Raw genomic sequence first — 23,486 nt, 5'->3', positions numbered from 1 at the left:
CTTGAGCCTCAGAAACATTGCACATAAGAAGGGAATAATAAACATTTGATGTATTTACAGTTTTAAGACAGTACAAATAGCTGAACCTTGGCTTTAAATCCAACTACATTCATCTCCCAGCGTTGCGTCTCCTCTCGGGCTTTTACATTCATCGACTCCTCTGTCCCTCCAGAGTCTGGTTGCTTACGATAATACTCCCCCAAAGTATTAAAAGGTTTCCCACTGCGGATGAAGACGGTGGAATAAATGGACGACGCCGAGACGGTTCGTCGCGGCCGTCGGCTCGCTTATGCGGTGGGCCCCCGAGCGCCGGCGGCTGCTTGGTCCTCCGGGCCTCGTCTGGTTTGCGAGCGGACTCGTCTCAATCCCGCGCCCTCCTTGGTGAGGTTTCCAGTCAGGGCGGCGTCGTGCACCTGCTTCATGTTCTCCTGGACTTCAGCCTTGGCGTGTTTCAGCAGGTCGGCCTGGCCCTGTGAAGGCAGGAAGACCAAAAGACATGAAGCAACTATTTGGTTGAGCCAGATGTTGTGGAGCCGATGGACGCCCGAGGCTGGTTTTGCTCTGCGGGTTAAGCCTTTGGCTCATTTCGTTGTGCGAGAGTGTCGCTGACCTTCAGGATGGTGATGTTCCAGCTGAAGCTCTCCAGCGCTCGACTGATCTTGCAACCCTTCAGCCCCTCCTTTGTCGCCAAGCTTTGCAGTTTTTCATGGAACTCCATGGCTGCGAAGGAGAAACAAATTGGGATTTCAAATGTGATCATTACTGATCGTATTGGTTTTTGGGGACAAAATTGTTTTGGTGGCCTTGTTTCAAATATCGCCGTGCAAACATAAAACAATGGTATTAAGTCATCACACTCTGCAAACAATTCACGCCGGCTGTACAACAATTCTGCCGCAATATTGATCAGGATTGTAATATACGTTCACGTTGTATGCTGCTCATTGATCAAGCAGGCTATTCAACATAAGATTTCCAACACTGCAGTAGTTTTTCAGTCTTAAATCTCTACAAATGCCACACATCATGTTGTGTCAATGTGGTCTTTCACTGAGACGTGGCAACATGTAATTTAGTTCCAAAGCTGTGAAAGGCTCTCTTCTCTCTATTGAAAATATATTGCAGCCACATCACAGCAGCAGTGATTTAAAGCAGTGAGAGAGAGACCAGGCAGGCTGGAATGATCGAGCTAAAAAAAACTAAAAAAAAACGCTTTGGCATTGTCTGTTCCGGGTATTAAAGCCCGCATACTGCACAATTCGACTTCTCTAAATGGCACAAACGCAACAGAATACTTTCAACTAACCTCAAACAAAAGTGTTCCAACATGACCGAACAAAGAACGACGGGATGCCACGGCTGCAAAAAGCAGGCTGAGGATGGATGGCGTGTGCACTCTGCAGAGGGATTTGAAGGTGAGCCACCGTGTTGTTTGCCAGTCTCATGCAGGACTCCTGCTATTACTGGCTTGTGAGTGTCTGATCAGTAAACACTGTTACAAAAAGACAAATCACTGTTCCTGCAGTATTCATCAACCTCACAGTTTCTCAATATTAAAACATGTCAGTACAATATGTCTCGCCAAGTATTACTCTGCTTATTTGACTGCACTTTTCCTTTTCCATTATCTTAAGCATGAATTTCCCCGTTGGCCATCTTTTCCTACTCTTATCTTTTGCTTTTCCATACTCCCTAATTCCATACGTTCAAAAGTTCTGGGCTCATATTTGCAGGAGAATATTTTTTGATCTACACTCGAGGCAGATGTTTCATATTGACGGGGTCTAAGAATCCGTCTTGAGTTTATCAAGTATTGCTTTGGACTTCCAGTTCATCGTATTGAGACTGAAGTCGCGGCTCAACGGTACTGGGATGGGGGGGAGTCAAAACTCTCAGAATTGTTTAACTTTGTGCTTATTTTTGCCAACCAGTGAAATGCAAAGAAACGACTGACAGTGTAAAGGAATGACACGAGGTGTGAATGGAAAACCGCAAAGATCCAGAGCGAGTAGAACAACCTCTGAGACGTCAGGCCGGCGGCTAGTTTGGAGTGTGCGCAATGAGTTGGGCTCTGTGTGTGTGTGTGTGTGTGTGTGTGTGTGTGTGTGTGTGTGTGTGTGTGTGTGTGTGTGTGTGTGTGTGTGTGTGTGTGTGTGGCTTGGTTTGGTTGCCCCGGGCCACTGTCCCACTGTTACCATGGTAACCCGGAAGTGGGTTAACATAGGGCACACATCACTGTGAGCCATCAATGAGAGCCCAGACGTAGAACATGCCAAGTCGCGGACCACACACACACACACGCGCACATGCGCACACACGCACGCGCACACACGCACACACGCACACACACAGTGAAGAGTAAACAGATTGAGCACGAGTGTAATTCACCAATTCCAAACACATAATTCCTCGCGGCCACTAAAGGTCTGGAAGCGCTGGACACACACCTGCACACACATACGATGTCGCTGCTCCACATTCGCACACACCTACATAAGTTGCCTGAATAATAACCTTTACCGCAGGGTTGCTAGGCAACTCAAAGCCTACGTGCCAGTATAGAGTGTGTGTGTGTGTGTGTGTGTGTGTGTGTGTGTGTGTGTGTGTGTGTGTGTGTGTGTGTATTTCCCTGTGAAACCAAGTGAAGCCAAGGGAGGGAACAATATTTCCCAGCCAATACTGGGACGGTGCATTGACACAGAGGAACAGGGTCCTCACCAAGGGGCCAAAACAGCCTCAGGGGCCAGTGAATCAGGACGTAGCTGGCACATGTCCCTTTCACTTCCTGTCCTCTGACTGAACTGTGAGCCGTCAGGACGGAGACGATCGGACTTCAACTCTGTTCAAGTCATTAGGACACCACCGCGCCATAAGCTGCGAGTGTAAAAATCTGTACTTCCAGATGCATGCCTCAGCGTGATAGAGATCAGGAGACTGGTGGCGAAGCAGCTGATCAGCTGAGGTTAATAAAGGGCTAGTTCACCTCAAATACAAGCGAGCGTCTCAGCGAAGCCACAGGCCTCGATTTTCCAAGTGTGCAGACTTTGACATGGTTTGAGGACAAACAGCAGGGTTGATGGCGCGGGGGGACGGGAGTCATGGCACAGCGCCTCTTCACTCAGTTATCTGTCTTTATGGAAGCACAGGAACATCATCTCTGATGCTTTGATGTGCACTTCTCTTTTAAATTTTATAGACGGCTGAACAGCGCCATTACTGCAAATGCTTGTTATCACATATTTTCTGCAGAGCTGCAGGTTACTTGATATGTCAACAAGATGTCATTAACTGTGTGATATTGCTGAGGGCTCACAAAAATGGGTTTTATCCTTCACCTCATAGAAGGTGCCACGGACAATGTTGATATAAATCGTCTGAGGGTCAATGAAAACTGTTACTTGGAAAGAAATTTCTTAGAAAAAATCTGTAAAGATTTTTGTAAATATCCTCTTTGTGCTGATCCTCAATGATTTAGCTTCCTTCCTTGCTCTAAGAGCAGAGAATTCTCACCAAGAAACATGACTGGACTCTTTCAACTATAGACTAAAGCAAAACAACAGTTTATTTATATGGCTTTAGTGTGAAGGGCTTTCATCCCAAGTGTTGATGAGTTGAAGCTCCACAGATGATCACACATGTGCCATAAAGCAACAGCTACCTTAGAAAATGTCAGTGTTTTCCCAATTCAGTTGTTGAACCACCGGATAAATACCGATATTGATGTGAACTCATTCCGTCTCGTCCCTTGGTGTCCTTGCCTTCCTCGCAGCCTCGCCTCCAGCTATCTATCTCTGCCACTCATCTTCCCACGGCTTTTGTCTCCCTCTCTGCGTTTCATGTGTCGGCTCTGATGTAAATTCCAGACATCCGTCTCTGCCACCAACAGTCCCAGAGCTCCCGCCGACTGACCCGCTTACGTCTCTCCCACTGCCCACCCACTCTTCCTAGCCGACGAGGTGGGCCTCCGTCTCGGGATCACCTGATCACCATCTTTACTCCCCACACACACACACACACACACACACACACACACACACACACACACACACACACACACAGGAAGAGTTTTGTTCACCAGATCAGACCTCGGGCTCTGCAGCCACTCTCTTTAGGTGAAGGTGCTGGCACCAGGCCATCAACACAGGGCAGACAATCCCACACTCAAAATCCCACTTTTTCTTAATATGCGCTCACACAATAAATATAAAAACAAACAAACTGCAGTTCTGCCATGCAAAGAACAATCGATATGTGACTTTCTGTTGGACCCTAATAGAGCCCAGAATGCAGGCCAGTACAGGATACACAGAGTCTGGAGACAATCTGGAGCAAATTTATAAACAGCGTTTATCTCCATCAAATATCCTCTTGTGCTCCACAGTGGCCTCAGCTGAACCACGGTCCTGTTCTGAAAATGTAATTTTACTTCAGTTTTAACTTTTTATCCGTCTCTTCTCGTCATACCTCCCCTTCATCGGGCAGTCGGAAAAGAAACATAGCTCTTGCATGTGAGCTCTTATTAAAACGCACTGATGCTCAAACGTTCTTTTCAAAACTAAAACGTATCAAATATGTGCCTGCAGATTTCAAAGTTAAGCACTTAAGACACACAAAATATACCACGGAGGGTTTAAATTGGTTGCACCAAGCCATTGGTTAACACTGCAAACATCAATCAGGCTGTCTCCTGGGTGTCAGCCAGAGCCTGAATCAGAGCGAGGAACGTGACATGGTTAATGTGAGCGCAGTGGTGTGTTTATGGCGTTGTTTATTGCCACTATGCCAACAGTGCGTCTGACTAATGTCACATGACCCAGGGGGCCCCGCTGGAGTAAACAAACCTCTGCCAAAGATCACGGAAACGAATATCAGCATGGTCAGATTTTTTTTTGTGCCTTTCCCTGAAGACACAGAAGGATGATTGAAGATGGGAGTTTTGCCAGTTTGAACCCCGTCCATCCAAGACATACGGATGAAACGGGCCTCACCTTATCTAATGGCAATTAGGCAGATGCCTGCACGAGATGAGGCAAGGAGAGGCAAGGCAACGAAAGGAAAGGAAAGGAGCTAATGACAAAAGCATGCTTTCTGAGTGGCACAAAGCTGAAGCTGAAGTGTGGGAGTTGTCACGAGTGAACGAGGAACATGGGTCGAGCCTGGGGTCCATTCATTCTACACACACATATATTATAACACGCTCTCCACATTGCAGTATCTCATACAGCCACATCAGTGCAGACACACACACACCCACACACACATGCCTACGCACCCGTTGTCTGTATATGCAGGATCCTGTCGTAGAGTCCAGTGGAGAGCTCCATCACGGCTCTGCTCGCATGGACCATCTGCAGTCAGGGAAATCTCTATTAGCACCAAACAACGTGGAAACCTGGACTCACGTTGCACTCTTGTTTTTAGTGTGTAAATCACACCGTTAAGGACACACGCAATCTGCTTTATCGTCTGCTGGAGAGGAATTACATTACAAAGTAAAGAGTGAAAACAGGCTGGTGTAAATCAGTACGAGCTGGATGTTCCCAATAAGCAGCATATGTTAGTTGTAAAACTGTGGGAATTGCAAGTAAATACATGCACACACACACACACACTTGAAAAATGACTAATGTGACAGATTTTCTAAAGTAATGACCATGCACTTGTATATTCACATACACACACAGGGATGACATGAGCAGCTTCTGCCTGATTAATTCTGCACCTCCTCACACAAACCCTGCTGGGACTTGACCCCTCGATGGGAAAGAAAGGCTGTTTAACAAATAAGGGATTAACTACAGAAGCCTTCTATGACCATATCCAGCTCAACACACACACACACACACACACACACACACACACACACACACACACACACACACACACACACACACACACACACACACACACACACACACACACACACACACACACACACTAGTCCTTTGCCTCTCCCTCTGGGCGTCAGAATTGAGGTGTGGAAGCCATTTAGCTGAGCAACATTCAAATATATGCTAATGGTATTCGGCACCAACATGAGCTTTTTAACTCTGATCCGCATGGCTGGAAACACAACAAACTCACGGGCTCCTTCTCACGTGCACACCAAGGCACAAACGGTCACAGGTCTGTGCAAATGCTCGATGCAGAGCGGTGACAAACAACTGTAGTTAAATTAAAGTGTCACGGATTATACACCGAAACCTTAATCATAACTTAATAAGACTGGAAATAGACGCATTTATCTCAGCTGAAGCCGGTTTATAGCTGGAAAACATGAGCGTCTCCTTTTCCCTCATTCACAATGCACGTACGCTCACATTGCATATGCGCTATGGGTAGAGGGTCTAAATTGGCAATTCATCCTGACTGTCCATCATCCTGCCCAAGAGATTCCTGATGAATCTCTAATATAAAACATGAGCAAGAGCACTTTAAGCAAATACTAATTCAAGGAACATGGCCGCAGCCATACGGGAGCCCAAAAAGACGGCATAATATTCTTTGCCACAGCAAATTTGCAATATTTGAATGTAGGATACCAGTTCAGTGAATGCTGGCTTGTAGGCCCAGCATTGCTGGATAGCCACATTCCAAGGAGACCCAGGGGGAAAAGAGGAGGCAGTGACTGAAAGAGATTAATGAGGGAAGGAAGGAATGGACACAGAGACAGAGACCAAGGGGAAATATATTGGAAGTCAGATATGAGAAGTGAGTGCAGAAAGAAAAGACTGATATTGCATCCTTGCGGCTGTGACACATGTCGAGTAACACCCCCCCCGCCCAAAACAACCCCCAACCAAAACACTATGATTCACTTTGCTTTGCTTTATTGGCCGGTAGAGAGTTAACTAACAGACCAATTGACCTTACTCGCCCCTCTTTACTCCCGCCCTCTCTTCCTCTTTGTGTTTGTTTCCGCGGGGCAGTTTTTCTCGATGGCGAGCTGTATTTTTAGAAATCATTACATAAATTAAGTCTGTTAAATAACTCGATGAAAGTCTGCAGTTGACTTGGGTGGGAAATCGCCATGGATTTAGGTCAAGGCGAGGATGTCGCGGATGTGTTTACGAGATTTGCAAAGGCCAGAACAAACGGGGATGTTGTCCGATACATAACAATGAGACCTCACTGTGTTTTTCAGAACATATTGGCCAAAAAGGAAGCTTTTGTTTGGGCGAGGGATATTCATTGTGAGGCTGAGCCACCAGGGGAGGGGAAGCGACGAGCTCATTTATTACTTTTGTTTGGGTTTTTCCTTCCTTCTGATGGATTTCAAGTTCATGAGCTACGGCTTTATATACCTCCCAAGCACACGATGAGTATGACCCGTCCCATTTTCTTTTTCTTTTTTTTCTCTCTCTTCCTCACCATGTCATAGGTAGAGACGACTCGGCGAAGGACGTCGGGCAGGGGCCCCTGGGGCTCCAGGATGGGGTAGTGGTCCTTAAGGTCAAACAGAAGCAACGGCGTCCCCTCTGGCCCCGACACTCTGGAGCTGAGAGCCAGGACGCACTGCATGAGGTTAGCCACAGCCGACACCCCACACAGCTCCCTGAATACTGCTACTGAGTTCTGTTTGAAGAGATAAGACACTTTTAATATGCATTCTCATACATGACTACACCGTTGATCTTCTTGATCTAAATGTCTTTGCTGGATAAAAAAAAATCCCCTAAAACACTCAAACATTGTAATTTATATTTTTTTTAGAAAATGTATTCCGTTCGGTCTTCCGCCAGGTTCAACAAATCACACACACTCTGAAATGTACTCAGGTGATCCAGACAACCTCTTATTTGTCTTTTCTTTTGACTGCCAACTCTGCAACTGTGCTTATGAAGGACCTTCGAGTCAAATGGAAGAAATCCAGAGAGGTGGAAAACAACAGTATAACCACACAGACAAAAGCATATAATTACTGTTTTATTGCAGCAGGCTGACACATGCGCCCACAAACCAAATTGCTACCTTCGTATAAGGTGAGTTCAGCTCTTAACAAAACAACATTGTGAAAAACTCTTTACAGTTTTGTCTTTCCCAGATGAATACATAATATAATAATTGTCATCAAATTACTCATCAAAATCTAATTAGGATAAAGTTCATCTGTATTCTGAAGTCCATTGACGATGGCGACAGTTCACATTATGTCTTGTACTGTACTAATGTACTGTAATTATTGCTGAATATTCGTTAAAAAAAACCCAAAACAAAACAAAAGTAGGACTATGTGTAGGACAATGTTATACATTGTCAACTGATCACACATGTGATGCCAGTTGAAAATAAAATCCCCAGAGCAAATGGGGATGAGCGTCATCTTTTCCTCACCTGCATGTTTCCCCTCAGGTCCGTGGCTTCTCTCAGCAGAGGAGCAGCTGACTTGAAAACCTCATCCACAACCCGCACTCCCAAATCCCTCAGAGCTGTGTAGTCCCGTCCCTTCCGAGCCTTCCGCACTGAGAGACCTCTTTTGTGGGGCTTCCCCCCTCCTCTACGGTTGGTGAGGGCCACGTGGACGAAGAGCTTGGCGTGTGGAAGGTCCTCTCCCGTGAGAGACTGCAGGGGTACGTGTCTGTAGCCAGGCTGGACACACTCCAGTGGTATCGTGTATTGACCTGTATTGTGAGACCGTCACATTTCAGTTTGGAGCTTAATAAAAAGCTGATGAGTAGTGAAATAACCTCGACCGGCCACTCTTGCACAAAAACAGAATGTTCAGTTATTCTATTTACTCTCAATCCTTTACTGACCAATGAATTCATCCCCAATGAAGTCGTCATCCAGCACCACGAAGCGGACCATGGCGAGCTCAGGCAAGTTGATCTGGAACTCAAAGCTCTCGTCGAAGACGGGGTTGTCCCCGTTCTGCGTTATAGTCCTGGTGCGGTGCTCCGCACAGTCGGCTGGGATGCCGTGGATTTCCACATACACGTACGGGTCCACCACATCCCCTTTGGCCCCGGAGCCTCGTGGCTTCGGCAAATTCTGACCGCTAATCACCTGGGAGGAGAGAAGTAGCAATGGTGAGGTCAGAGCAAACTGTTCATTTCAAGGGTACACATTTCTAGTGACCCATGCATAATTCTACCACACCTTCACATGGAGCAGCTGTGGAGACACACCAGGTACCGTGTCCCTGGTGTCCGCACTGAAATACGACACCTTCTGCCGCATGATAGCCGGCCGCAGAACGTAACCGCAGTTCCCATTCTGTCGAAACCAGGCCGTGTTCAGGTCCATCATCAGTCCCGCAGTCTGGAAATTCATTGACACAATCTGGCAACCGCATTTCCACAAGTCCTGGGGGTTCATGTTGCTCGAGTCAATACGCATGGGGCTGGGATACACTCGTGTTAAGAAGTGCTTGTTGTGGTTGACAAAGTCACCGGGGCTCTCACCGGTGAGACGCACAGCCAACGACTCGTGGAAGGAACACACTTCCCAAGGTTGTTGGCTTTTAGAGGACGTTGGAAAGTCAATGAAGCGGACAGAGCGGCAAAGGCTTACTAAGCCGGAGAGTTCCTTTAACAGTGGGAGACGTTTGGGAGGAAGAGGAATTGGATTAGGCTGAGCTGTTAAAGGCCCTGGTTTAGGCCCCGTGTCCTTGTCGCTCCCTCCCGGGGTCACCCCTCCACTGTTGGCAGCTTTCATTTTCTGACACATCTCTGCCCCTTCATCCTCCTCACTTACCTCTCCATCCTCACCACACAAAGCAGGCTCCAGTTTTTTACCTTTTAGTAGGACTCGATGCCTCAGGGCATTTGGCGACGGTAGGTACAAGGCCCCCTCTTCTGGGAAGTCTCTGTACAGCTTATCACCGAACACCCTCACCAGATGTTGTAGCAAGACTTTCTGCTGTGTCAGTGAACAATGGTTTTCAATACTCAGAATTAACGGATACTCTGATGCCACAAACGCAAACCTTCCGATTACTTCTAAAACACATCGCAGGACCAGTGGTGGGGAGAGGGAGTGTCCGGTGCACACCACCGGCTCTTCCTCGGGGCCGTCCCAAACATCCACCTCCACAAATCGACAACCCATCTTCAGGGCGCGGATGTACCCGGAGATATCCGAGGGACCTCGGAACTGGTCTTCAATGAGGTAGGTGTTGTGGGAGGAGTTGATGTAGTAGTGGGACAAAGGCTGGCACATGTCCTGGCACACGATGTCGTGCTCTCGGTCAAAGAGGTGGCACTCTGCAGAGGTGAGGTAGCTGGTGAAGCCGTCCAATGACAGGTAGCCCTGGTGGCGTCCCTCCTCCGATGGCTCATGGGACAGAATAAGTTTCATGCTGGTCTCCTCACTCACCTGAAGAAAACAGAAATGAAAGAAAATGATCATGATATTTAAATAAGCAACCACAGTTAAAGTTTGATTTTATTCATCTGTGACTCATGGAGCTGTACTGTAAATGTATGTACGTTGATGAGTTTTACCCACTTGGGCCATGCCCTGCTCAGCCTCGATGAACCTCATCAGATCTTTGGTGTTCAAGAACTCCTTGTTGCTGGAGAACTGCACCAACAGAAAGTAGATCTCTGGACGTGTGCAAAAGTCATGGAAGACTTCAATGAACTCCTGCTTGGTGACAAGCTCACTTCTTCCTGTTATTTTTTTGTTTTCGCCGGGGTCGTTGAATGCCGATCCGTTATCTAGACTGAGGCCACACATCCTCTCCCTAACTCTTTGAAGCTCTTTAAACCTGTGCTCCAGTTTGCCACTGCTCACTCCAGGGTTCACACTTTGGATCAACTTTACAGCTGACGGCAGGCAAATCCCTTCCTCGACGTCTTCCTGTTCGTCCAAATCAACAGCAGAGGAAAACAAATGCTCCAGCCAGCCAAGACGAAGGCTGTCCTGACTGCTAGCCAGCATGTCCAGGGCATGTTTCCCATATTGCATCAGGTACCTGAAGGCAGATAAACAGAGCCCTGTTTAGTGTAATAGAATATTACTGTCGTAATTATGAATCACAAAAATTCCCATTGTCACTTTACAGTGTCTGAAATATATAATAGAATAGCTTCAGCAGCACAATCAGTTAAGTGCAATCATGTTTACTGGAACAGCCCTTCATAACAAAGGAAACTCGAAGGACTACACAAAGGAATCAGCCCACCAAAGTCTCACTGTTCTCACAGAATGCTAAGGAAAAAGCAGATGAAACCTTAAAAAAACATTGTCAGATAGACAGGAAAGACAGACCGAGATGAGTTCAATCTATTTAACCTTCACTGACACATCAAACCACAGTTTAACCACAAAAAACACCCGTGACTACCAATTCTACTATATGTGTGAGAAAACCAGCACAGGGAGACAGCAAAGTGCTTGACCACCTGTCAAATTCAACTCTTACTAAAGGCCGAGCTTCAGAGGGCAGGTGCTCCCTTGGCTTCAGGTCGATGGAAACCTGAGAGGAATCAGTCCCTTCATTTATTTTATTGATTTGACATCAGCAGACAGATGTAAAAGTTGGTCGTAACTTCAGTCATAGTAGAGCACAGAATGTCAAAATGAAGTCAAATGCTATCTTGCATTCATTTACAAGAGACACCTTTTTCAATGACTTGCCACAAATATCTTGGAATACGGCTCGGAATTATCGTAATTTGTTAAATTTCCTCGTATATTTCACAAGTTTTTATCTTGAGTGCATTTTTCACCACCTTTCCGTTCCACTTGACGATAATAACAGCATGTGATGTGTTCTACCTATTCTACCTTCAATCTGCCTTGCAAAGCCTTTTTGATTTGGGTCCACATTTCTCTCATATGTTTCAGATATAGTGCGCTGCAGACGGTGTGTCACTGAGAAGTTAATGATGACCCACAAACATTATTCAGGGGCATAATTTCACTGTCATATCATACCTCAGGCCAGTTACCCAAATGTTAGCCACTTCAGCGGAGTTAGCCACCAGGTCTAAGCTTTCATAAGTCTCTCCATAGATGATGGAAAATGCACAATCCTCCGAGATCTGGTCATAAACTCCGCTGGTGCGGAAGGTTTCTGTGTTACGACCTGTCCGGACCTAACACAGGAGAGATGCAAAAAGAAAATCAAATACAATACAATCAAACATAAAGTGTGGTTATGCTACGGTTCAAAGTTGTAGATATAAGTTTAAATCTGAAAGACGAAGTCAGGATGAATTGCATACTCGTCACTGACCTCACGTATCGACTCGAGAGAAATTCGAGCTTTATCCGACTCCTTCTTGGATGGCTCCCAGCACAGAGCCTGAAGGCCTGCATCCAGAAGGTAGTAACGCTGGTAAACACGCGAGTTGGGTCGGATTTTCTTCAGGTCGCTTCCTTCAACCTGAAGATGAAGACGTGGAGAGCGTTTTAACAATGCAGAGCACAGTCCGCTTCTGGCCGTGAACAAGCTCTGCTGAATGTTCAACAGCCTCAGAAACCTTTGATCCCACAGAAACCTTTGATGCACGTATGGTACATTACATATTTAATGTCTGAGCACATGAAGCTTATGTCCCATGCCAAAGGTCACACAGTAACTGACCCACCATTGAGTGGATGCAGTCAGCAGCACTGCTGATTTTCTTCTCTGACAGACTGCTGCTGAAGGACACTGTCTTCTTCCTGTCTCGACCAGCACGTGATCCGTCCTAAGAAGGAGGGAGGGAAGGATAAAAGGATGGGACAGATAAAGGCAGAAGGAGGGGGAGGAGGGGGAGGAGGAGGAGGGGGGGTGTAATACAACAAGGAGAAATGAGTGGAAGGAGAGAAACAGAGACAGACAGACAATGATCCCTCTGAAGACTATTCTTTGCTCTGGCATGACAAAAATGTGTCCAGACCAGAATGGATCTCAAAGGATTAAAAGCCATATCAGCTTATATAAGCATACACAAACACAGATTATTTGGTCTACCATGAAGAGCCTCCTCCTCCCAATCTGTTATTGTTTTTTCCTGATACCATGCTAAAAGCCTTTGCTTGCCCTTGCCCTTCACCATTACACCATTAATCATACCTGACTAGACAGAGGCGGCAGGCTGCAGCATCCTAATTCTGCCGCTTCGCAACGATGCTGGCGGCTCCAATCAGTTTATCTCAGCACACCATCACAACCGATCCATCTGATTAATTGACCAATCAGATGTCACCCCCACAAAGAAGCCGAAACTAACAGATAAGAGCATATATGTGGGCAAAGTTATTCAATTAAGGATGTATTAGTCCTCGTCAAAATCAAATCAAAGGCTTCATCAAAGCAAATCGGATGTAGGATAAGCAGGATAACGTAATTACAGCAGAGTGGATCCCGAGCGGAGTGACTGAAAATGCAAACGACCGCTCATACGATCCACCTGAACGAGAAAAAAATTGAATGGAAATGTAAAAGGAAAAAACTCCTGGGTCACAAAGGTTGGATAAAAGATGAATTGATTGCATCATTAGGACTTGCACAACATCACGAAATGCTTCATATATGTGTTTTCAGTGGAAAAGCCAATTCAGCGACCTGTTGCTTTATCCTGTTGGTTTGTCGCTCACAAAAAAGGCAAAAGTCATGTTTTCTATAAATGATTCAGAAGATTCAAAGGAGTCATATTAACCACCAACAAGATTATAAATAATTTCATATTTATCGTAGATGTTCATGAATACTGATGTGTGGTTGAAAAGCTGCACTCGCATCAGCATAACTGATTTAATTCAAATAAGACTTAAAATGAACCTCAAGAGCACTCGCCTTGTATGAGAGAAGAGAGGAGGGAGGCCTCCGTCTGAAAGAAATGTGATGGATATGAAAGGCAAGAAGAGATAAGAGAGATGAAGAGAAAGAGGGAGGAAAAAAAAAAGCTGTGTTTCATCTAAAGAATATAAATGAACACATGAAAGAGAAGTCGCATAATTCACGGCGGATGAAAACGCTTCCATTCAGATGGAAGGAGTCTGGCTACCCGTCACAAATCCTCACAGAATCAATCACCTCATTGGGATACAGAAGTGTTTTCAATCGCAACAAGTTTTTTTTTTTTTTTTTTATCCCTGTGATGAGGGAAGTGCTCTAAAAATACCGCGGCTGCCTCGGGGGTATGATGGAGGGAGCGAGAGGATGCAAGGGCAGGACCCCTTTCCGACCTCGCTTTGCAGGAAAAAAACTAAAATTGTGGGCTGTTTACGCATCATTAAAAAAAAAAAAAAAAGAAGGATTTTTGCACAGCAGGCAACAATTCATTGCAACAGCAAAGCTGTGAGTTGTGATTGAGCTAATTGATTTTTTTCTTATTACAAAGCTGCCCCCTCCGGAGTGCTGCAGCAACACCTCTAAAATTAACTCCACCTGAAATAGAAAGAGCCGGATGCGGCGCCAACACACCAGCAGTAAAAAGCAAATCAAGCTTATCATTGAAATAACTTAGTCCTTTTAAATAAGCAATCTTCTTCTTTTTTTTTTTCTTAATTCTCAGGAGCTCCTGGGAAAATCCCCCAGCAAAGACAAACACAGACACCTTTACACGGTGCTGCAAGTTGCTTCCACTCTATCATTCACACTTTCCTTTTTCTTTCATGCAGTGCAGTGGCAGCCGTGGGAGATTAATGCTGGCCTCAATCTATACCTCTTCCTGTGTGTGTGCGTGTGTGTGTGACATTACGAGTAATAGTCCCTCTGCGGCTGTATCAGCACCAATGGCCGTGCTCATACGATCCAGTTTGGAAAGCCCACATAAATAACGTAATCTCCCGTGACATTGGTGAACTATTTGACAAGAAAGAAACACTCTCCCGATTAATAGATAAGCCATAGGGTAAAATCATTTTTGAAGCGGCGAACACTGTACCTCTCAAAAAAAAAAAAAAAAACCTGATAAAGCCTACTGTCAGAAGCTCTTTGAGCAGAGAAACAAGAGGATCCTTCTTGAGGCATGCTCAGTAGTTGACATTCAATTATCTCCTGTGTGGAGGCTGCCCTGTGCGCTCACCTCTGATGGCCGGCGACATAAATTACAGCTGGAAACACAGGCACAGTTCAAACACACAACCAAACAACGCTTACGTCACTGTGGGCTCTGAATAAATTATCCTGGCACGATAAAACAAGAGGGCACACTTTAACCTGCAGGAAATGTGGGGGGGGGGGGGGGGGGGGGTTGTGCCGATTTTTCTATGCAAAGAAAGAAAAAAAGTCTGGAGAAACAGATTAGAATTGCACACACGTAGGAATTCAAAAACAAGTTGGGCCACCATCCCCTGATAAGACTCCAATTCCATTTTCACCTAATCGCTATACTGTAACGCTCCTGTCACAAAGACATCACTTTGGTTTTTCTCACATACAAGATGAGCCTCCAAAACTGCCACCACCACCACCACGCTTCAAAACAGGAAGCAGCCTGTCACCCCGTCACACAGAGTTTCCTGTAACTCCGCAGAGAGGCCGGTTAAATGACAACAGAGCAGACAGGCAAAGTAAAATGTGTAAAACCGTTTTCACAAACCTCCGGATTGGGCTATTTTAAGACTTACATCACGAGACCAGTGCATATGTGCAAAACCTGTTTTTTTGGCAGGCCAATAAACATCTATATAAAACACTATATTGTGTTTTTAGTCGGAACTTTTTGGCTTCTAGGTTTCATTATGTTCAGCAGCAGGTTGATGACTTGGTGCTTTATGTTCAGTACCAAAGACAAATGAGAACAGAGACAACCAGAACCACAAAGTTAATGGCTGTACCACTTCTAAAAAGAAAACGTTTGAGGACAAAACACTTTCAAATGATAGGTTGTAGGATCATCATCATCATCATCATCATCATCACTACCACCAGAATGGAGACCAGGACTGAAGGTTGCAGCTGAAAAGCTGCATTGATGAGATTCTTCACTTTGTGTCCTTGAGCTTTAGTGCTCTTTCCATCTGGAGGTGATGTATTGTATGAACTCTCGTATTTTCTAACTGTAAAATGCAGAGTAGCTCTTTAGGCACCATTAAAATGACCATACGCTTTGTGACCGTGGTATTCAGATTGGGTCAGAGAACAAGTGGTGCTGCTGTGTTTTATTTGTTCTTAGCTGCTGAAGAGATTAAATTGGTTTCAACATCAGGGATGACTAATACTTCATGTAAATTCAACATTAATCCAATATGATATTCTAATCAAAGAGCTGAAGTCACTCTATCTATTTGTATGCAGGGAATGTTTTTTGGGGAGGAGGGTGCAATATATTCTGAAAGGACTGTGAGAGAAGGGAAAAGTGTTCAAGTTTTGACACAACAGAACCTGGTAGAGAACCAAAGATTTCATCAGCCATTACTACTATATACTTTAACGAGACTTGTCTCTACCCGCCTCCTGTGATGGAGACGCCTCACAACAATCGGATCTACTTTAACAGAATAAAAGCTTGAACTTTTGAGATGTCACAACTTTGAAATGTTTCCGTATTTCACCTCCAACAACTGTGCAAACGTTTCATCTTTTTTTTTTTTAAATAAACTGTCTTCAAATATCAAGCATCACATGTACATTGTGCATCACAACTAAACAATAATGTAAAAGGTTGTCTTTTTGTTTTGACATTTTTAATCAGCAAGTTTTTTTTTGTTTTTTTTTATTTGTTTGCTGGAATTGAACCAAAGATTACTGTGAACAAATCTGGGTGGTGTGAGATTACTGGTGTCCCTGTTAGAACATCAACACTGATTGAACAGATGGACCAATGGACAGAGTGTGAGAGGAGTGAGAGAGACTTGGTGGCTGAACACATTTGATGCACTTATCAGAGGACACACACATTGACAGAGAGTAATTGGGAGACTTGGAGAGAGGACAAAAACTGTAAAAATAGATAAGTTTAAGCAGACGAAATGCAAAGAAATATAAATACAGATGCCTTTGGGCGATCCAGCTTTAGTGAGGACAGTGTGAGCTTGTGCTCGTCTTTGCATATATTTCTCTGTAGGGCACCGGCATGGGCTCGCGCTTCCACGCTATGACATATGACGGCAAATGTTTCAATTGGTGCAACCAGCTTGTGTCACTAATTAGTTTGCCAGAATCAGCAGAATAAGCAGGCAGGTCATTAACAGGTTTCTGTCGCTGATCTGTTAATTAAGATTGAAAGAGATTGAAAGGCGGTTTTTAGCTGAGGGAGGGTGAAAGTATTGTGAACAGACCCTGCCGGTGGCCTTGAATGTATGACTGCACATGATGGATGCTCAATGGCACAACTTTATTCTAAGAGCCTTTCACCCCAGAGCACAACGCCACCGGCGGGGTTGGAGGGTGGCTCGCAGTCAAATGTGAGATGACGTGTGTGTGTGTGTGTGTGTGTGTGTGTAATGTGCAAAGAACCATCTACCAGCGCTGAAACTCTGTGAGGAAAAATAATCTGTCAAAAATCCGGGGGTCCTTCAATCAGAATCTCACGCACATGACAGCGGCGTAGTTTCAGATGAATTGATGTATTCATCAATCTGAGCCTCCGCGCAAGGCGTAGGCTATTATACTGAGGGGTAACCATGGCAACAATAATGATGCTTTAGACAATCATTCTTTCTGACAGCACAACACTGGCACACTTGATGCTTTCCTCCACCTTCACATCATCATTTATTTTAGTCCTGCGCAAGCACCGAAATATTTCATGAAAAGAAATTGATTTGGCTTTAAGATACGTATTTAACCTGCAAGCTAACTCTTTAAATTGAGTAAAAAAAAATGGACAGAAATTGACCTTGACATTTTATATTTATGTGCATATGTGATTAGATAAATAACGTTTGAAGACACTAAACATGAACAAAATTCAGATGTTCCTTTTTATGTACATGTAAAATGCAATGTAAAGATCTGAATCTTAATAGTTAACCGTTTTAACGTTTTATGAGGTCGTAGGCGGGCCTGTAATAAAGAAGTGATGATGCATGCCCAATAACCTGAAGCTGCCTGGAATTAAAGCCCCAGGGTTAACATTGTCGGAGTTACCCCACCTACACAAGAAGGATTTTCTCGCTCGCCGTTCTCCTCGCATAAAACAGAACTTCAAAACACTAGAATCTGTATCAAGGACGGCCTCCTTTTTTGAACTGTCTCACAATGACGAGATGACGGGCATTATTTTAATGAACGCCCGGAATTACCAGCTTCTGATTACACACTGGTCACACCAATACCACAGTGGAACTGTGAAGTTCAATCAAAGAGCTCGGTGACTCGTGAATAACCCGGCTGCTGTTGCTGAATAGGACTGAATGATCTCTATGCCTTTTGTTCATCCTTCCATCCCTCTGACATAAAGCAGGAAAAGGGCAACTGTGATCATTGTGAGGGCCGCAAATAGTCTCATCCTCTATGCCAGAGAGCCATATTGTGGATTTATTGCAATTATGGCAGCTAATTTGTTGAAATGGGACTAATTGTATGTCTGTAATTTTAATCACCATGCCTGCATTTGATGTGATTACCTTGAAAGAAATGGCCGATTACAGTAATCTTGGGTAATTTTATCTGATGCCTTGCTCCAGTCACCTTCTCTACGGTTGCCGTATAGCTGTGGGTGGATGGAGCCAATCTCAGCGGACTACGGGTGAATACAGGGCGTCCCAACGAATACCCAGAGAGTAACAGTTAGAACACACTCCCATCCACACCAACGGGCAGTTCAGAGCCACCACTTTGGTGAAAATGCAATGCAGAGGGAGGAAACTTACACAGCGAGCGCATGTCAACTCCGCAGAAAGGCAAAGCAAAGCACTTTGAGGGCTGCTTGTGCATTGGAAAGGTGATATATAAGTGAGGAAAAACCAAAACTGCCAATAAGAACCACATTTTAAACCGGCCAGCTAACATTGATATATAAGAAGCTTCCCTTTCATTTTTTTTCCCGGATTATTCAATGATTTTACAACCTCATCTTACACTTTTCAACATATTCCAGTACAGTGACTATCTCGGAGCACAATTATTATTGCTCCACACAATCTTTACTGTCCTTATCCATGTATTTAGAAGCAATCCATTGCTATTGCTCAATATTAAATATCCCACAATCACACAAAGCCGTACACATATTGCTTTGGGTGGGGTTCACGCCTGCGTCTGGGTTGCGCTACAGAAGCGCGGACACTCACAGACGATGTAACCGACTGAACAGGAAGCGAGTTCAGCAGAAAATGTGGTGAGCATTCACAGTAACTCAACTACGCTCTTCCACGATGAACCCCTGCCCTTGTGGCAAGAAGAGCAGCAGATGCTCTTTTACGCTTCAACCCTTTGAAGTCCTATGTGCATGTAAGCACACACACACACACACACACACACACACACACACGCCACACATTTAAGCACGTAAAAGGTTGGTCTTAAAAAGGTCGTCTTGTCACAGAGCAAACCACAGTTTCAGCCGATGAAGCATTTTGCCGAAGATGTTGGCGTCACTCAGACCGAGAAACCGACAATCGAGAGACTTGAACTGGTCATCAGCTGAGAGGACGAATGCAGAGCTCAAAGTGGAGCTCTTGCATGCTTCAGTGGAAACTTTGCTGTGGCTCACTGACTAGGCGACAATTCAGACATCTCCCCACACACACACGCGCACACACATTTTACTGCCGATACAAGGGTATATGCGCGGAGCAAATACAGAGGACAGATGCAGAGACATTCAATCACCAGCTGAGCTCGCAGCTCTGAGTAGTTGCTCTATCACAATCAGTGAGAAGGTTGATCCCCTCCCTGGGCCGTGCGGGGCAATGCTCATGTGGGCAAAAGTGCTTTAAAGCAGACGAAGGATGCTGATTTGAACTGCAGGAGCTGAGAGCTGCTCTGCCTCAACAACGAACCTCCCCAGCTGTGTGCCAACGCCTCTGGCTGACGCTGCTCCGTCAGCCTCACACACACACAGACGCACACACACACAGAGACACACACACACCTATTGTACATGAGAATGGGTTGAGACTTTCATAATGACGATCGGTTGTTTTGTGAAGGGTTCGATGAGAAGAATAAAACCACTCTCATGCAAGGAGAGAAGCTTCCCTCTGCTCCAGCGTTTCTGCTCATCTGAAGCTCATTGAATGAATTCTATCAGGGCTCTAGTGTACTATTGAATACATTAAACACATATGCAAACAAATCAAATTCATGTTTTCACAGAATAGGTTTACTGTGTGTCCTGGGTTTTTGGGTAAGTATCATTGTCATTCACAAACAGTTAATAAACCTGGCGTCTAATGCAAGAACCAGTTGTTATGAACAAAAAAACCCTGCAATTTTGTGAATTGTGTAGCTTCCACTCACGTGCAGTCATACAGACATTTTCTTGGCATCGGTAACAAGATTTGTTGTGCAGAGCTGAATTTTACTAGAGGGCAGGTCTGTGCGAATGTGTGCGCATGTTTGTGTGCAAGAAAGTGAAGACAATCCACATTGAAGTTTAAGGAGGCCTGAAGTGAGCGGCCACTTAATTTAGCTTCTGTTTCATGCAGACAAGCGCAGGGTAGAATGAATGAGAGGGCAGCATGAAGTCCCTACTGATGAAATACAATCATGACCAGTGTAATTACCTTAGCTGAAACCAACAGGGACACACACACACACACAAATACTGGGACATAAATCCCGACTCCTGCTGAAATCAGTGTGGAATGTCATGTTTCCTGTTTATCTACCTACATACCAGCCGGCTCCTATTGTGTGGAATCCCGACTTCAGTCAGAGGGGCAGCCTGGCAAATAGAAAAACTTGCTGCCGTGTTGACAGATGGATTTACAACTCTTTGTTTTGTCAGACTGAGTGCCATCCATTTAAAGTCCTGCTTATGATTCGAAGCACAAGTGAGTTTGTGGTGAACGTGCAAATGGCCGCTCATTGGACACTGAGCATTCCTGGATAAATGTGCCCACTGAACAATAAATCACACACAACATCACCGAGGCATGCTAATTTCTGCTTCAATACAAGGGCGGCATGTGAAGCGTACAGTGCGTTTTCCCACGCTGTCCCACATCACCACTCTTTAAAGGGAGAGCAGCAGCAGGGGTGGGAGCGATGTTCTGGGACCGTTAGATGTCGCACGTCAAGCACGGCGTGGCGTGTAAGGCGCCACCCTCGACAGGAGTTGCTTAACACCATCTTGCGCCCAGGTCGAGCAGCCAACCTCCCAAGCAAAACAAAAGGTTTTCAAATCCTCCGTCTCAAGCTGTGGCTGCGCTGTTGAGAACAACAGTCGAAAGACGAGAGAGCGGCCCTGTGTGTGTGGGCACGGAGGTGAGAATCATTTGTCCGTGTGTTTCAGTGAAGGAGAAAGCGACTTGTAATTCGCCAACTGCTTATGACTTAAGAGCAATATTGCAACATGAACCGTGTGAGGAAATTGGCCAAGAGGCCGTCTTCCTCTCTCTCGCCGAGTTGGAAAGCAATCTCACACAGATGATGACATGCTTGAATATTCGTGCCGTTGCACGCTGGAGCTCTGGAGACAAGCAGGAACTGAAGATCAATAGAAGACCTCCTACATGCGGAGAGGCTGAAACCATAAAAGGAGTAAGTCGGCGGGGGGATGAGTTATTGATTTGCCATTATTGACATGGTAATACTTCAAACGCTGTTTCAGTCAAATGAATGCAACACAAGTTGTGGCGAAGTGAGACATCCTTGTGAGGAGCTTTATTCAAATGAACTGAGAGCTCATGTAAGCACAGATGAGCGTAGGCAGTGGGGTTAATTGGACGGGGGTATTCAACTATGAACCATCCAGGGTGGACTAAATCTAATTTGTCCTTCTAATCAAAGACCATGGTAGGTGGCTTCACTTATTAGTTCCTCCCCATCCTCCCCATCATCTTCCTCTCCCCTCCAGACTGCTACTAAGTGACACTGACTGCTGGAGTCTGGGAGAAAGGAAATCTAATTTGCACATAAGTAAAAAAAATGCCTGACATCTTGGTCAGCCTTTAAGTTCTTCTCATGATTCCTGGAAGACAAATCTTGCCTTCTGTATGACAAACTGGCTGTCGTCTCCACTGTGACACTGTCTGGCCTGGTGAAAGGCACAAAGCACTTCTACTCCAAATGTCCTAAACGACAAGTGCGGCCACACGAGGTAAGATGAGGTGACGGATTGTTCTGCAGGTTTGACACAGATGGGGAGAGGAAGCTGACAGAAGGCAGCGCCACAGTGTACAGACGGTTTCATTTCCAGGGTTGCAGGTTGGTTTAATCCAGCTGCGTTTGAGGGGGGGTGGGGGTTGGGGGGGTGTAAGTACGTGACATACATGGATGACAACAGTGGTAGACTTTTATATATATTTCTTAAGAATCATTTCTCAACAGGAGAAACATTTCCAGGGGGCTGTCGTGTTTTCACCTGTAACATTGAGGTGATTTACGACCGCACGTCGCCGTGCACAGGATCATATTCATACCATGTGGCATAACTGCATGGCTTTGCAGTCTGGTCTGGACTTGCAACAGTTTGCATGCTTTTAATTTTTTTTCTTCCCTTCCTTCCTTCAGACCAGCTGTGTTGCAACGATGTAAATACCGGCCTACCTTAATCAGACTGCTGCGTCGGGGAATTGCTGGACCGGTGTTCTCCCACGTCGGGGACTCACAGCTGGACTCGGTCTGGACTCTCCTCACCGTGTCTGACGCGCCACAGTTGCCGTTTGACACGGGCTCTTCCCGGTGCGCCTCCAGGCACATTCCGGCTCCTCCCGACGCAGGTTTCCAGCCAGCAACCGGTGGACTGACGGCGCTCTTGTTTTGTCCAAATTCAGCCATGGTGGCACTTTCTTTTTTTTCTTTTTTTTTTCTTGCCCTCCCCTTGTCGCTTTAGAATCACTTCTCGTAAAAGCAGCGGAGCTCAAGAAGCGTACGCGCCGCGCACGGACGCGGACGTGCCATTGCGTGAAGTGAGCGAATAACGACGCGCGCAAAGAGGAGAGGAAACTTCTCTTTCTCTTTCTCTCGCTCTCTCTGTCTCTGTGTGTTTCTCACACACAGTGAGGAGGAGGAGGAGGAGGAGAAGGCGGCGGGGGGGAGAGACTGCTGTGAGCGACGGCAGTGACCGACACACCTTCCACTCCTTCCCCGACGACACCTCTCACATCTCCGCGGCGTCAGCTGGTTGTGCGCTTGCGTTCAGGAAATTCTGCTGGCACCGAGCGTGTCTGCTACTCCTCCTTCTCTTCCTCCTCCTCCTTCTCCTCCTCCTCCTCCTCAGCGGCCGCCGTGGACTAAATCCTCATCACACCGCTTCACAACATTACGTAAACAAAACAACAACAAACAAACAAATATATTGTGGACCGGCTCCACAATGCAACGGCAAACAATAGATCCATCCTCTGTCTCCGCTCATGTGAGATGGAGGAAAAAGGGGTTTGCTTTTTTCTGTATCACGTTTCCCTGTGAAGGAGTTCTAGCTAGTCTCTTGATCAGTGATCAATAAAGCCCAATGGATCAGTTATTGCCTCTAATGAAGAAGAAACAC

General features: G+C 45.6%; 1 protein-coding gene across 1 annotated transcript; it reads right to left on the bottom strand.

Moving 5' to 3' along the window:
* Positions 1 to 28: 28 nt before the first annotated feature.
* LOC308144607 (inactive phospholipase C-like protein 2) lies at positions 29 to 23,092 on the bottom strand. Its single transcript, XM_080515767.1, has 12 exons — positions 22,544 to 23,092; positions 12,540 to 12,641; positions 12,185 to 12,334; positions 11,884 to 12,044; positions 10,450 to 10,918; positions 9,100 to 10,317; positions 8,757 to 9,006; positions 8,335 to 8,621; positions 7,372 to 7,575; positions 5,273 to 5,348; positions 611 to 720; positions 29 to 470 (listed from the first exon to the last, which is right to left on the bottom strand). Exons 1-12 carry the CDS (start codon positions 22,772 to 22,774, stop codon positions 288 to 290), a joined length of 3,441 nt encoding a protein of 1,146 aa, XP_080371893.1. The 5' UTR covers positions 22,775 to 23,092; the 3' UTR covers positions 29 to 287.
* Positions 23,093 to 23,486: the final 394 nt, after the last annotated feature.

This window comes from Blennius ocellaris, assembly GCF_963422515.1.
Source record: "Blennius ocellaris genome assembly, chromosome: 20".
NCBI classification, from domain to species: Eukaryota; Metazoa; Chordata; class Actinopteri; order Blenniiformes; family Blenniidae; genus Blennius; species Blennius ocellaris.
Note: the sequence above shows the minus strand (reverse complement) of the source record. Positions and strands in the feature narration are given on the sequence as shown.

Coding starts and splice junctions, on each gene's coding strand:
- LOC308144607 (XM_080515767.1), bottom strand. CDS start 22,774: ATGGCTGAATTTGGACAAAACAAGAGCGCCGTCAGTCCACCGGTTGCT. Junction 10,919..11,883: donor ATTTGGGTAACTGGCCTGAG/GTATGATATGAC, acceptor ATCTGCCTTCAG/GTACCTGATGCAATATGGGA. Junction 471..610: donor GGAACATCACCATCCTGAAG/GTCAGCGACACT, acceptor CTGCCTTCACAG/GGCCAGGCCGACCTGCTGAA.